At 40.8% G+C, this 15,895-nt stretch overlaps 1 protein-coding gene and 2 non-coding genes across 3 annotated transcripts in view; all 3 read left to right on the top strand.

The window, feature by feature from the left end:
- Nucleotides 1–15,895, top strand: part of polr1a (RNA polymerase I subunit A) — a 60,841-nt gene that overhangs the window by 21,986 nt on the left and 22,960 nt on the right. The window contains 9 exon segments of the mRNA XM_028589979.1: nucleotides 3,774–3,872; nucleotides 4,029–4,181; nucleotides 4,385–4,467; nucleotides 10,182–10,347; nucleotides 13,002–13,125; nucleotides 14,147–14,247; nucleotides 14,381–14,580; nucleotides 15,249–15,416; nucleotides 15,758–15,893. Coding sequence (XP_028445780.1) covers nucleotides 3,774–3,872; nucleotides 4,029–4,181; nucleotides 4,385–4,467; nucleotides 10,182–10,347; nucleotides 13,002–13,125; nucleotides 14,147–14,247; nucleotides 14,381–14,580; nucleotides 15,249–15,416; nucleotides 15,758–15,893 — 1,230 coding nt within the window.
- On the top strand, nucleotides 1,453–1,589 carry LOC114563441 (small nucleolar RNA SNORA5). Its single transcript, XR_003693625.1, has one exon. It is a non-coding gene; the product is annotated as a small nucleolar RNA SNORA5 (small nucleolar RNA).
- Nucleotides 8,163–8,299, top strand: LOC114563439 (small nucleolar RNA SNORA5). Its single transcript, XR_003693623.1, has one exon. It is a non-coding gene; the product is annotated as a small nucleolar RNA SNORA5 (small nucleolar RNA).

Genomic DNA, 15,895 nt, shown 5'->3' with positions numbered 1-15,895 from the left:
GATAAATGAGGGCCATTGAATCAGAAACTCTGTGTATAACAAGATTAGCCTCTTTCCTTTTCGGTTTCTGAAACCTAACCACATGCCATTGTGTTTTCAACAATGAACTACTGTCTTCCAATTTGGTCTCTTACCACTTACCACAACAGGAAATTTCTGAACCAATAGCACGACTATACTACAGAGCACTTAAGATCCACAGTAATCTTCCAAAGTGGTCTCGTCATTGCAGTGCGCGATGTGTGGGGGGGGGAGGGGTTGGTGGTCTTGTTGTTGTCCGTTGTTTATGGTCTGTTGTCTGTCTATTTGATGAGCTGTATGGTGCAAGATGAATTTCTATCTATCTTACACGAACAAATGCTCTGACTTACAAGAACTACGTAAACAGCCATTCTATTGCATTTTATTTTCAGATTCTAAATAGCTCTTCACCAGCACTTATAGTTCTTCTTCCGACACACAATGTGAGACCAGAACGCTTCACTAGGTCAGTCTCACAGGCACTCATTCCACTTCCCTCATACAAAAACAACTATAGTCAGAAATCCTTTTTTTATATTTACACCAACATTTGGAATGACATTCCCCATCACATTCGAACATTATCATCCATCACATATTTCAAAAAGTCATATAAACTGTTTCTTCTCGGTAGTCATACTTACACACACTGATTTTTATGTATTGTTTTTAGTCTCGTTTTTTCGTATTTTTGTTTTTATCTGTCTAGTCAATAATTATGTTTTGTGTGGATGTGTCGAAGCTGTGTTCGATGTTCTATGTTGCTGCAGAACAGGAACCTGCTGTAAACCAGTTTAAAACTGAGCCAGGCCCGTTTTATTGTAACTTAATTGTTGCTTTTAAAATTTTCCTATGAAATGAATGAATGAGATAAGCCACCTCTAACTCCCTTTGAAACACTTAATACCAGCACTGTTTTCACTGGAGGATATTTACGGGACCCAACAACGTTTTGAGGAATTCAGGGACGTCATCTGTTAAATGAAGTTCCGGATAGTTCCGGGTGTAACAATATCCCAGGGGTACTACTTTCCAAAGGTTCATGAACAATAGGGCTACAGAGAGAGAAGAGAGAAGTAGCTGTTTGCTCAGTTTTAAAATGCCAATATAAATATAAGCCATAATTTCCCTACTAACTTACATTGTAGCTTGTTTCGCCGTTGCAGACTGCAGCGATATTGCTTAATACTGGAACAATTCCAAAGATTGTTGTTCCCATCAGTCATGTAGGGCGCTTTCACACCTCCCTGGTTATTTCGGATGAATCAAACTAGAGTTTGTTTGCCCCGCTGGTGCGGTGTGTTTGGACAGCTGAGAATGCAGCAATCACAAACAAGCGTACCGATCTGGTTGCCCCCTTTAGTAACCACCTGTTCAATATTTGTGTATTTTTGTATATATAAAAACAAATCCTTTATTTCAAGAAAAAAATGCAGCCTTGTCAAATTCAGTGCTTCCTCCTCAGTGGATGCCACTGGCCAAAATGGCTGCCACAGTGACGATGTAGTTCATGGGCCCCACGGTGCTCCAACATGGCCACTGGGGATAAATATGTACTGCACACAAACAGAAACCTGTAGTGAAATGAACTGAAGCAGCGAAGAGTGCTAATTTATTTCAAAAGAAGTCAATATTTTTATTTCGTTGTCTCCGTAAAGTTAAACACTACGTTAGTGCGCAACACAACATTTCAGCTGTTGTGCGCCCGCTTTCCACACATGCGCGTTTGCCGTGAAAAGATACAAGCAATGCTGTTCACGTTAACGCCGCATGTTAAAATGTCCGCACGGAATACCAACGCGGATTTTGGTGCGTCATTATGGCCGTTTTACAGTAGCCGCAGCCAAGCTGGCGCGCGCCATCGGGACGTCAAAATGACGTAGATCTTGCCGTGTTTGCCCGCGCCAGCTGGGCTGCGGCTACTGTATAACGCCCTTTACGGTGCCACTTCAATGTCTGCGCTGCTCTCTGATGCTCCGAAACCAGCGTTAGAGGCAACAGAAACATTGCTGCATGTCATGCTAGTAAACACTAATAACACGTTACACAGCAGGTAATGTTAGCCTACCATTAGCTACAGTAGTAACTGGATTTAACACGGTTAAAATGCTGACAGTTAAACAGTGTAAAAGTGTGACTGTATTGTAGAGGATTCCAACAGCGGGACGTCCAACAGTCTGCCGCTAAAGCTACGAGCTTACAGACACAAACTAGCACTACTGTCACTGCTGTCGGAAAAACAGCACAGACGGGACAAAATGTTGCGTTTACTGGTAAACCTTGTGGTGCGTTCAAAGTTATTGTAAAATACCCTTTTCTCATCGTTTTTTTTTTTTCCTTAACAGCAATTTACTGGTGAAAGAAGTAATTATTCTTAAAAGTTATTGTTATTACATTTTTAATAATCATTTAAATTCCCCCCTTTTTCGTGCTGATCCACAAATGTATCCGATCCGTGACTTCAAACCGTGATTCGATCTGTGAGTTTTGTGAACCGTTGCACTCCTATTTGAGAGGGATGGGAAATTATATTGCAAGCCATTATCTTATTGTTTCATTATTAAAATGTGTGGTATCGTTACATAAGAAATGAATTGCTCCAAATATAGGCAATTTAAAGCATGGCAACCGTATTGTCAATTTCGGCAACCAAAAGCTGATGCCTGGTTGCCAAGCCGGCAACCACTTTAAAAAGTTGGCGTTGAGCCCTGTTAACATACTCTGCAAGTCTGAGCTAATGTCTCCTGTAGTGAGTTGTGTTTAGCAATCTGTGATGCAGCAGAGCAGGAAACTGTTAGCCTGACAAGCCAGACCCACATCAAGACGTTGGGTCTGGGAACTCACCATTGACGGACCTCAATCCGAGGGGCGGGATAAACGGTTGTCTTTCAAATTCCCTCTTTTCGCAATAGGATAGCGCTACAACCAGGCAGAGCAACGAAGAAGGTAGCGGAGCTAGTTGATAGATTAAACTTTTGCCGTATCCGGTCGGCAAAACTCCGATCACATCTTCCCTTTTTTCTGTGCCGTTCTTTGTTCTTTTCTCAAAGAAAAGCTTAACTCCAAGTCTTCCAGAAGACCGCTGATCCCAGCAGCAGCAGCCATAAGCCCCGCCCACCAACTCTATACACGATGTAATTGGCCTGACGAAAAATTTTCAGCTCGCAAGTCAATGGAGAGTGCTTCGACCCCGCTGGCTGCAAAATAAATTTGCTGCCAAGGTGCGTTTAGATTTCTAGGCTAGGAAACTGTAGCAGCTTGCAGTGTTTCTAGCACAGAAATAGACAGCGGTCAAGCTTACCGTCACTCGCATCTCCGTGGTCAGACGGCGGCAGAGTAGAGCGAAGTCTCTGTAACCAGAGCAGTCTCTCACGTAACAATGTCTGATCATTTTAATGAAATGAGCCGGTTTGACCATGGTGATGTAAGAAATGTGCACTAGTTCAGAACACAGGACCTTCTTCCTGTATTTACTCACTTAAGTCTACATTCCTGTCGTGTGTTTAGGAGTCTGTGTTGGGGCGTCCTGGTTGCCTATGAGTTAAAGATGCTGACCATGTACTCAGAAGTCCAATATTTGAGTCTAGCAGGGGACGTTTGCTGCATGTGACTTCCCATTTCCTGTCAGCTTTCTAATGTACTCAATCCAATGAATGAACAAAAAGCTCCAAAAAATATGCATTTTAAAAAAAGGACAGCATGTTGCCAGTCTTCACTGTTCTTGATGATGAAATGTTGTTGTGTGTTCACAGGTGTGCATGCCAGTCGGACTCCACACCTCTTTCCCAGACAACAACCTCCAACTGATGGTCCAATCAGGAGCCAAGGGATCTACTGTAAACACCATGCAGGTACCCCCACACACACACACACACACTCACACACACACACACACACACACACACACACACACACACACACACACACACACACTCTTCAATAAAGCCTCATGAAATTTAGCATTTTTCCTACAAATACCCTGACTGTGTGTGTGGTGTGTCTTTCAGATTTCATGTTTACTAGGTCAGATCGAGTTGGAGGGCCGTAGGCCTCCACTGATGCCTTCTGGGAAATCCTTGCCGTGCTTCCAGCCATATGATCCTGCACCAGGTGCCGGGGGCTTCGTTTCTGGAAGGTTCCTCACAGGCATCAAACCACAGGTACACAAGGAGAGCTGTGTTTGTGTTGTGTAGTGGACTCGTTTTAAAAGTTGCTTTTACACTGTAGCTCCTGTTGTGGACACGTATGAAAGCACTCTCTAACTCTTATAAGTCTTTTTTACGAGTACTGCTGCTATGATGTTTCTCTTGCTACTTTATGATACATTTCTTTCATTGTCTGTGTTTAATCTTGTTGCATTTAGGAGTTTTTCTTCCACTGTATGGCCGGCAGAGAGGGACTGGTCGACACAGCTGTGAAAACATCTAGATCAGGATACCTGCAGAGGTAACATAAACCTTACTGCTTATTAGTTCAGAAAGGGCTGAAGACTTTAAAGTATGGTCATGTTACATTCACATTTGGTGCGATTTAAATCCCTCTCTCAGAAACTTTTTGAAACAAACACCCTATCCACATTGGGATTTGTATTGCATAGCGACGTTTAGTAATTTTGTAATAATTGAGGAGGTCATCTGTGATTTTAACTCTGTGCAAATCTGCCACTTCTGTAATTTGTCAAGTAAAAATGAATTATACAACCTATAACCAGAGGTGTGTAGAGTAGCCAAAAATTGTGCTCAAGTAAAAGTACTGTTACTTCAGAATAATATGACTCAAGTAAAAGTAACAAATAGTCATCCAAATAATTACTTGAGTAAGAGTAAAAAAGTACTTGGTGAAAAAACTACTCAAGTACTGAGTAACTGTTGAGTAACGTCTGATTTATTTTTTAACACAAGCATTCAATCACATGGACAAAAATACAAAATAATCATCTTTAGGCAAATTATAGTTCATCCAATCAATAAAATAAATTTAAATTAATTACAAAATAGCTTAAATTAAAATAATCCAGGTAAATTCAAGTACTTAAAAAATAAAATCAATAAAATAATAATACATAAAAAATAAATAAGCACAAGTAACACAAATTTCCAAACCTTTATACTTTTTTTACCAGGCTCTGCAGGCAGAACTAGAACAAGGTAATGGAGCTGCTGTTTAGCACTTTTACTAAGGTAAACATGCTTTCAATAGGAGGCCAGAGGCCTGGACTACGAAGCAAGATTTGGGGTTAACGAGGTAACTTCAGGTTCAACCCAGGGTTTTCTGTATCACGAAGGTGGATCACTTGATACCGGGTTCAATCGCCATGGTAACTTATGCTGGACGCCTAACCTGGTCGGAAGCAGGTTGGAGATCAGAGATGAACCGGTGTAAAAGCACCGCCTACTGACCAATCAATACTCGATTGATAACGGCGTCACTGTTCTTATAGAAGATCAGGCGGAGCTTGGTGCACAGAGAGAGAGAGAGAGAGAGGGGGAAAGAGAGAGAGAGAGAGGGGGTGCGCTCATACAAAAAACATTTAGAGACAGACAACCCCGTTAACATTCCGTGATGGATATATTTATGAAATATATAGATTTAATGGGAGGGAATTACATATCGGCTATTTCTTGGCTTCTTGAGCCGTGTGTCGCCAATGCGCACAGCGGTTTGAATTATGTTTTTTATATATTTTTTATTTGCTGCCAGGGTTGCAACTGTAAATAGGCTAAAGCAACGACAGTTTATGGAAAGTAAAAGTGTAATTATGGTCAGATCTTGTGCCTGAATGATGGGGAAGTGATACTGATAAGTGTTTGATTTACGCATCTACAGCGTCTATTTTTTTTTGCCAGCTGTCTGTCCTGTTTTAGGAAGCAGCGACTGTATTGCGTTTTGCCTGTAAAACCGTGTCTGTGTTCTTCATATTTATGTAGAATGATAGTTTGCTCTTCTTATGTAAAATATGTGGCTATTGGTCATCCATGGTCCGGTCCCGCCGCTGAGATTGAGTACGGTCACATGACGAGACTGCACTACTACGTTTGATTGGTGAAACACAGTCACGTGGTAGAGCCTTTAGCGGAAGTCTCTCTCTCGGTCAAAATAAAACCTTAAAATGTGTACGTGGGGGGATAAAAGCAAAGACCAGAGGTGTCAAAAGTATTCACATTCATTACTCAAGTAGAAGTATAGATACTAGGGTTTGAAAAGACTTTTGTAGAAGTTGAAGTATCAACTCAAGCTTTTTACTTAAGTAAAAGTGTAAAAGTACTGGTTTCAAAACTACTTAAAGTATAAAAGTAAAAGTAATGTAAGGCTGAGATCTTCAACAGGGGGTCCTCAGAGTCATTGCAGGGTGGCCTCCAAATTATTGTACATTTTTGAGTCTTTAAAAAAAATAAAAAGCCTTAACATAATTCCAACATATTATTAGCAAATATAAATTCCCACTGATGATAGGCTTACTGGCCTATAGGTAAGGTAGTCACTAAGATATCAGCCCACAGATACAGTTAATCCTAGATTTACTGTGCCACATATGTAACATTAAAATATGATTTATAAAGTCATGCCAACAATTAATATTTTAATAGCTTATGAAAAACGTATGTAGGAAGGTTTTAGGTTACCCTAACAGTTATTGTAGGCCCAGTTTAATATGCAACTTAATTTCATACAATATATAGGGGGTCCCTGCTACATCTCACTTTAAGTTAAGGGGTCCTTGGCTTAAAAAACGTTCAAGACCCCTGATGCCATTAAGGACAACAGCTTAACTCTAAAACGCGGGGACAAAATCATATGACTATAATAATGTTACAGTATATTAAAATCATACCTGAAACTCAGAAGGGCTGAAAAAGGTGACACGTAGGCTACATCTCTTCTGTGTTTTTCAGACAACGGCAGCTACAGTCTGGTGTCAGACTCCTCTCCAGTGAAATATAGACACACTTTTACACCGTTTAGCTCTCAGCATTTTATCATGTTTACTCCATCTTCTAGCTAACGCTAGGCTAACCTGCTTCAAACTGTAGTGTTGACTAGCATCCCGTGCGGCGATGTTCAGTTCCCTCTAACGTCCGTTTTCGGAGCATCGCGCAGGCACCTAAGGCACCGAAATCCGTGTTGCTATTCGGTCCGGTAGATAACGGTCGTTAAGGCACCGGTGGCGTATTAGTACCGGGTCTGTACAGGTGTTATGGATCGCGTACAAACCAATAGGGTGTCGGAATAGCTATGTTTATACTTCTCATCCAACCACAATCAAATTCACTCCGGATGGAGCGATTTGGATAGGTTTTTTGTGTGTGTTTTTTTGAACAATGACTGACGAGCTGGAATGAAAACAAGCCGAACTGAAATATGAGTAACGAGGCTATTTTTAAAATGTAAGGAGTAGAAAGTACAGATAATTGCGTGAAAATGTAAGGAGTAGAAGTAAAAAGTATGCTGTAAAATAATTACTCCAGTAAAGTATAGATACCCAAAATTTCTACTTAAGTAAGGTAACGAAGTATTTGTACTTCGTTACTTGACACCTCTGACAAAGACGCATAGAATACCAAAGAGGTAAAAAGAAAAGTAACGAGCTCATTGTAGCCTAATGTAGCGGAGTAAGAGTACAGTTTCTTCTTCACAAATCTACTCAAGTAAAAGTAAAAAGTATAGTGATTTAAACTACTCCTAGAAGTGTGATTTTTTTCAAAAACTTACTCAAGTAAATGTAACTGAGTAAATGTAACTTGTTACTACACCTCTGCCTATAACCATATATTCCCTACCTTAATTTGCCAAACACAGAGGTTGTGGAATAATATTAGTCCCGATTTCTGTGATTTTGAGGTGCACTGTTAATACTAGTTCTATGCAAATAGAAAACAAACTGTTGTGTCTGTGCAGACCCTGTTCACAGGCAACAGGCAGAGGAAAAAAGGTGATTGAAGTAAGATAAAGCACCAGCTTGTTCTGGCAAAAGTAGCTGTCTGAGTAGTGTTTTCATTATTGATGTAACATCTAACATGGTTCGAAGGCCCTGGATGTGTAGAGCACCCTTATAAATGGACAACATAGTGTGTTATTTAAACCAATAAAGACAAAACGTATAAGGCACCAATCTATTGTAAATAAGTATTTAGAAAAAAAAATGCAGCCTTGTCAAATTCAGTGCTTCCTCATCAGTGGATGCCACTGGCCAAAATGGCTGCCACAGTGACGATGTAGTTCATGGGCCCCACGGTGCTCCAACATGGCCACTGGGGATAAATATGTACTACACACAAACGCTTCGACTAGCATTACCTTGGTACCTCTAGTTATTTGTAATAATTGAGGAGGTCATCTGTGATTTTAATCCCGTGCTAATCTGCCATGTCTGTAATTTGTCAAGTAGAAATGACCCAGCAAATTACCTACCATGAGTCTCCAAACACAAAGGTTGTGTGATGATATTAGTTCCCTGCGAATCAGCATCTCTGTGATTTTGAGGTCCCCTGGTAATCCTAGTTATGTGCAAACAGAAAAAAAAAAACTCTTCATTGCACATGCCCTACTAATGCATACTGTGTGTGTGTGTGTGTGTGTGTGTGTGTGTGTGTGTATGTATGTATGTATGTATATATATATATATATATATATATATATATATATATATATATATATATATATATATTCATATTCATTTAACCTAGTTTGTCCAGGTCTGGTGCCCCATAGTACATGTTAATTTGAGATGGAAATGTGTGGTTTACTTATCTGATATAAGCCACAAACACTATTACATGAGCGGTCTCGGTTGTTAAAGCCCCAACGTTATTCAAATTCCTGAGTTTGAATGACACAGCTATGCCAGCTGGTTTTCAGCAGTTAACTTTGACCGGTTGGATTTTATTGGTAGTGTGAAAAGATTGGCACGGGTTACTTTCCATAAAATCATCTCTCAATGCAAATCAAACCAGCTAACTGAAAAAAAACCATGCCAATCTCTAGGTATGGTGAAGGGTGTGATGATGTGGGGCTATTTTAATTCCAAAGACCAAGGGAACTTTATCAGGATGCATAGTACCAAAGTCCTTTTAGGCAAGTCATACCACTCGGCCGCCATCTTGGCAATGCCTCCGGGCAGCTATTTCAGACTAACAAGACCAGGCTCCTATCTAAATGAATGGGCAGAGAGTTAGAACTGCACTTTCACTGGTGATCGGGACATAAAAACTACATGTATAGAAACGGCAGTAGAATATGATAAAAATCACTGAAAAAGTTTGATGACTTTGCCCCAAAATAAGGTTTAAAATGCCTTTTTCCACACAGGTTATACTGTTACTACGCATGCGCAAGGGTTCACGACACCAACTTCATTTACGTCTCTATCCAGAATGCCAGTGTTGTGCCCATAGATATATATAATGCCTTAAGGTTTTATATATATCTATGGTTGTGCCAAGCCAGAGACAATTTAAGGACTTTGGCCAAGCACTTAACAAATGCTCAATGTCATTTGTTTTATCAGTGTACAGTACAATATTTTGAATTATTATTTTTCTTGTGTCTTGTTCTTCTTGTGTCTCACTTTTTCTTGTTGTTTTAACAGTTACGTTAATGCTAGCTAACGTTATAGCGTTGATAACTGATGCTACGTCATGAAGCTAGCTTCGTCGCGTTGCTAATATTAGCAAAAAAAATTAGCTGTTTCGGATGCTAACGTTAGCATAGCTAGTCTAGTCTTTTAACGTTACTTACCGTTAAGCTGGTTTAGTAGGTCTCCGCTGTCGCAAAACCTCAACTGTGCGCAGACCAGACGCAACCAGACGATAGGCTTAAATGTTTCCTGGCTTGACTGTTAAAGAGCAGATGATTGGCTTTCCAGCGGGAGGGGCGGGACATGTGCATACAACCGACATCTTTGCCGTTACGGGTTTTCCTTATATAATTGTATTGAGGATTGAGGAAGTGGCATGTCTCTTCTAAATAGTCTCTGATAGTACCCTGGATACTATGGATCATAATATAAATACAATTGAATTGAAAAAAAAAATGGACTATAGTACATGAACCCAACATTGTATTTACTGTACCTGACATACTGATCTGTAGGATGCACTATCCTCTCCTCTCCTTTTACTGACCTTTTTCCTCTATCCTCCTTCACATCCTCGCCTCTGCAGATGTGTCATAAAGCATCTGGAGGGTTTGGTAGTGCAGTATGATCTGACGGTGAGGGACAGCGATGGATCTGTGGTCCAGTTCTTGTACGGTGAAGATGGACTGGATATTCCCAAGACTCAGTTCCTGCAGTCAAGACAGTTCCCCTTCATCGAGGACAACTACAAGGTAAAACGGAGCAAGGCGCACGTCAACAATAATTTGAATGAATTGAAATAAATAATGCTGATGGAAAATTTGGAGGAGCAGCTTGTCACCTAAATGAGAATAGCTGGTCCACCTCAAAGGCCAGCAAGCCAGCATTTCCCTGACCGGAGTGAGAGAAAAGGTTAAAAGCCGAGACACCCCAACCAGACGGCCGACCGGCGTCAACAGAAAAGCCAGTCGAAATGATCAGTTGGCTCCCCGAGGTCCAAAAAACTGCCCCGGGACACACTGAGGCGACGCTGACTTGAGAAACGTAATACGTCTCCATAGCAGCAGCCGGCGCTACTCTGTATTGTTGCCCAAGAAATGAAAACCGGCAGCTGATTGGACAAACGCGTCACATGGGTTTGTTTTCTCAGGAAATTCAAAGCCAGACTGTCACGGCGGCTCGTTCAGAATACAATCTCATATTTTACTAAAATAGTTCACTGAAACATGTTTCTGAAAACATTTTAAGCGAGAAATAAGCCGTGCAGTTGCTGAATCTGTCTTCATTTAAGATCAACAAAGGTCAGTTTAAAAGATTTTCGTCAGATTTGAGAGACTCTAGTCACGCTCATTCCGCTCGCCGTTTCCGGGTGAGTCCCAACTGCCCTGCCGGCGACTGAACATATCAGGTCGGCCAAAATGAACGCCGACAGCCCCCCCCCCAAACTGACGACAGCACGGGACACACCGAACAGACTCGAGTCACTGACCTCGCCAGACTGTCTAACGGCCGATTATCGGCCCTGTGTGTCCCGGCCCTTAATGTCGGGATCTTTGCAATAAAATATCTTTGATGTGACGTCTCGAGTATTGGCCAATCGGCTTCAGGATGTCTACGCCGTCTCCATCGACTTCTCATTCCCTCCAAATTTTCAACCTCTCACTCCAAGTTGAACTTTGACCCGATTTTCTACCATGACAATGAACACTACTTTTGAGGTCAGTCTTGTTTGCTGACATTACAATGTAATATGCTGTTACGTCGGTAAAGTAACGGTAACCTTCCAAATAAAGTTGTCTGGTAATACGATAAAATCCGAGCGGCTGTTGCTGGTTGTATTTCGCCAGTACAGAGCTTCAGGACGTCCGCTACCAGCGGCAGTTGTTAGCCATCAATGGGTGACTGTGAGACAGGTACAGGCACTGCAAGATTACGGTCCAAAGTCACACTAGGCAACCACAAGATTGACTCACTGCGAAACATAGAGCTGATACAAAAAAATCCTGTGAATTGTTGGTCTACAACTGTGGAAGACCAGATGTACAAGGTTTCTACAGCAGACTGTGATAGACAGCCACACTGTGTAGAACTCACAGCACTTGATGAAAGATCCTGGACTTCATACACATTCAGTGCATATTATCAGGCTGTATTTTTCACATTATGCAACAGTTTGCACATGTTTTGTCTTGTTTTTGTCGGTTATTAATTCTACTGTATTTCTAAACTTGTATTGCTTAAACTTTAATAAGGTACTTAAAACGAAAGTAAACCAGATAAAAGGCCATGCAGGTTCAAGCATGATGATTAATTTGGAGACAAGCTTTGCTTTTGGAAGATGGACGGCATTTTGAACAGCGATGTGTTGCAACATGTAGCACATGTACTGAACTGGGAATGATACAGAGAAGATTATCAACGTTCCCTGGTGCCGATGACAACTAACATTAAACTCCCTACTGTTATGTGCAATGAAACCTGTTAATATCAATACACCTGTTAAACAGTCATAAACATGCAAAAAAGCTGCTCTATCTCTTATCAGCTGCTGCTGTTTGTATGTTGTCTGTTTATCTTAGTGTGCCATATATATATATATATATATATATATATATATATATATATATATATATATATATATATATATATATATATACATACATACATACATACATACATACATACATACATATATACACAGACAGACTGACAGACAAATCCACATGGCTAATAATATGAACGTGAATGACGTCATTGGACCTTGGCGATGATGTTTGCGTTCTTCATACTTTGTAAACTTCACTCAGTATTTTGATGTCAGGAATATGATTTATTTGATTGACAACAGGTCAGAGAAAAGTCCATCCCAAGGCATTGAGCTTTCTGAAAATGTGTCCCCCTGAACAATACAGTTGAATTAGCCTTGCTGTAAGCTTTGTGCAGTCCCACGTACCTGGGCTTAGCTGTGAACAGCACTTTTGCATGTTGAGTGTAAACAACCATTAATCGTCCTCCCGCTGCCAACGCTTTGTCACAAAACAAGCATACATTTTTTTAGATTGCAAATTAGTCATATAAAACAATGGAAGAAAGTGTTTGCGATCCAGAGTTTTCCCATCTAATTATCTCGGCCCACTGCCTAAGCAAAAGGCAATCCATTAAGATGAAATAGAACCGCTCGCCTCACGCTCACACACAGTCAATTCTTTTCATTCATTAAACATTAAAGCGTCTGAACACCCGCACGGTCCTGGAAAAGGTCCAATTAGCCACATTACCTGTGAGGGTGTTAAAGGCCTTTTAAACATGAGACAATGGTGGTGTTTCCAGTGTCTACATTTGGTAGAAAATTAACCTGGACAGTCATACAAATCAGCCATGTGTTATGTTTTCCAATTCCCATTAGGTCATCAAGAGGTCCCAGTGCCTGGACGAGGTGTTGGCACGTTTGGACCCTAAGACCGCCAGTAAACACTTTGCGTCCATCCAGCGCTGGAGAGCAAAGAGAGAGGTGGCATGTCCACGGAGAGGTAGATAACGTTTGGTTTGGCATTAACATTATCTGACATCCTTGCTGCTCAGACTGGATTTATAATCATATATATTACGTATAAACTGATATTTATATATTTAAAGTGCTCATATTATGCTTTTTTTGCTTTTTCCCTTTCCTGTATTGTGTTATGTATCTCTTTTGTGCATGTTATAGGTTTACAAAGTGAAAAAGCCCAAAGTCAACCCCAAAGGCACTTACCATCTCCAACAGAAAACACTGTTCACAAACTGCTCCCAACAGCTCTATTGTAGTCCAGCCTTTACGTCACTTTGTAACACACGTTATAATGCTCACCTAGCTGCTAGCGTGGCACGGCCTCATACTCTGCTTCTGACTGGCTAGTAGTCCTTACCTAGCTACTGTGCATGTGCGACTCCCAACAAAGATGGTACAGAAGTGAGATGCCTCACTCTGTAGCTAAAACGTAGAGCTAAACACACTGGGTGAAAAGAGGAGCTGCAGCAATGTGCAGTACAACAAAAATATGGTGTTTTTTGAAAATTAAACCATGTAAACCTATTCTGATATAACCTCTAAATACAATTATGAAACTGAAAATGAGCATAATATGAGCACTTTACGTTGACTAAAATGTAATTGTTTTACCTCTGTCATCACCATCCCCATAACAGTTAACCCAAGTCACGTTCTTTGCTGCTAAGCAAAGATGTCTATACATATTTGCCTTAGCCCATTGCTAAGCAGGCACAGCACAGTGCAATCTTTAATACGTCTTGAGGCGTAGACTTACTGTTTAAATATTTGTTAGAGCAGCTGCTGCTTATTTTAATGTGCTTTAGAGTATACTGTACGTTTGGTAATTATTGTAATCACAATCTGATAAAAAAAATTGTAGAGCAGTAGGAGATCATAAATATGATCAGCAGAATCCAGGAAGTGGACAGTAAAAAAAATGTTGCATGCTATATACTGTATGTATGTTTCCTATGTGAATATTTGTCATGTAATATTTATGTGTGTTTAATATGTATCAGGAGCATTCTTGCTGTTTTCTCAAAAGAAGTTGGCCAAACTGAGACAGACTGAACAAAGCACAGAACCCGATGTCTACGGCAGAAATGCTGCTATACAGCAGGTATATTGAGACAAAATGTGAAAGATCAGCCAGGTTTTCTTGGTGTTACTTTGTCCCTTTAGCCTTCGTACATACAGCATGACGTAGACCTCTGACCTAGTCTAACCAAGCTTGTCAATTGCTCCCTCCACAGCTCATACAGCAGTGGCACTCACTGGATGATTCCGGCAAATCGAAATACAGCAGGAAGTCGTCCCGCTGCCCTGAGCCGTCTCTGGGCGTGTTCAGGCCTGACGTCTGCTTCGGCTCCGTATCGGAAAACTTTCACAGCATCACAGAGAAATACCTCGAGAACGAAGGCAGAATGAGTCAAGACAGCCTGGACACCGACAGGTACTGACTGAGGCTGAAAAGTATCTAGTCTTAGAGCTGTAACAGTTCCAAATTGTACTGTACAATTAATTGTATATATAATGTATATAATGGTCTCTTTCAATCAAATAAAAAAAATCTCTTTATGTATTACTTTTTCAAACGAATACAGTTTTGAATGAATCCCAGTATCCTCTTTTGGTCATATCACTGTTATGTGACCAAGATAATGTAAAAACACAAATAATCAGTCTATACAGTAAACCACAGCTTTATTGTCATAAAACATTGTATTTTTTTGCTTAAATTAACATAAAATTGACAATTACATTGTTTCCTCTAGAATTTGCTCCAGACATATATAGCAGTTGTATAAAGCCAAGAAATGCTGAAGAACTGAAAACTAGTTGTCCAACCACAAGCTGGTAAATCTAGTTAGTTAGTGGTTAGTAGCTCCCTACTTTAAATACATTTGACCAAAACCTGTTCACAGTGACAGAACCGTACATGTAAAATGTAAAGGTAATGTTTGTGCTTACCTGCCTATTGAAGCAACTGAGATGTGTAGGAAGGGTTCCTTGACCTAGCCCATCGTCCACATGCACATTGAAAACCAAGTTCTTATTTTTGTTAGGTGAAATAAGCTCATGACTCTCTCTCTCTCTGTCTCTTTCTCTGTCTGTCTCCAGCCTTCGGCAGCTGTTGCACTACAAGTGGCAGCGTTCGCTGTGTGATCCGGGAGAAGCAGTGGGTCTGCTGGCGGCTCAGTCCATAGGCGAGCCCTCCACGCAGATGACCCTCAACACCTTCCACTTTGCTGGCAGAGGAGAGATGAACGTCACTTTGGGGATACCTCGGTAACGTCACCTCTGCGCCCGATTCCTTGACCTCTTATGTACATACACAGCTCTTTGAACCAGCGGAGAACAGCTGTAGACTGTTGGCTGTGTCTGGCTTTGCTTCCATAGAATAGAAAAAAATGTGAGAAGTAGGGATGCTAATTTCTTATAGCCAACCCTCGTTAACCGAACATTTTTATGATTAACAGTTTTTTTCTCTCCTAAAACGCCTTTTCTACATCAACACCTCTTCTTCTTACTTTTGGCCACTTACTCGTCCGTACTTGATCCATTCAAGCCTTCCACCGTACTTTTCCTCCACGTCTCACTCTGTGTATATATGTCTATGTGTCTCGCAGACTGAGAGAGATCCTCATGGTGGCCAGCTCCAACATTAAAACTCCCATGATGAGCGTTCCAGTGCTGAACAACAAGAAAGCCTTGAAGAGGGCCAAGACGCTCCGAAAGAAACTGACCAGAGTCTGTCTGGCTGAGGT

This window comes from Perca flavescens, chromosome 10, assembly GCF_004354835.1.
Source record: "Perca flavescens isolate YP-PL-M2 chromosome 10, PFLA_1.0, whole genome shotgun sequence".
NCBI lineage: Eukaryota > Metazoa > Chordata > Actinopteri > Perciformes > Percidae > Perca > Perca flavescens.
Note: the sequence above shows the minus strand (reverse complement) of the source record. Positions and strands in the feature narration are given on the sequence as shown.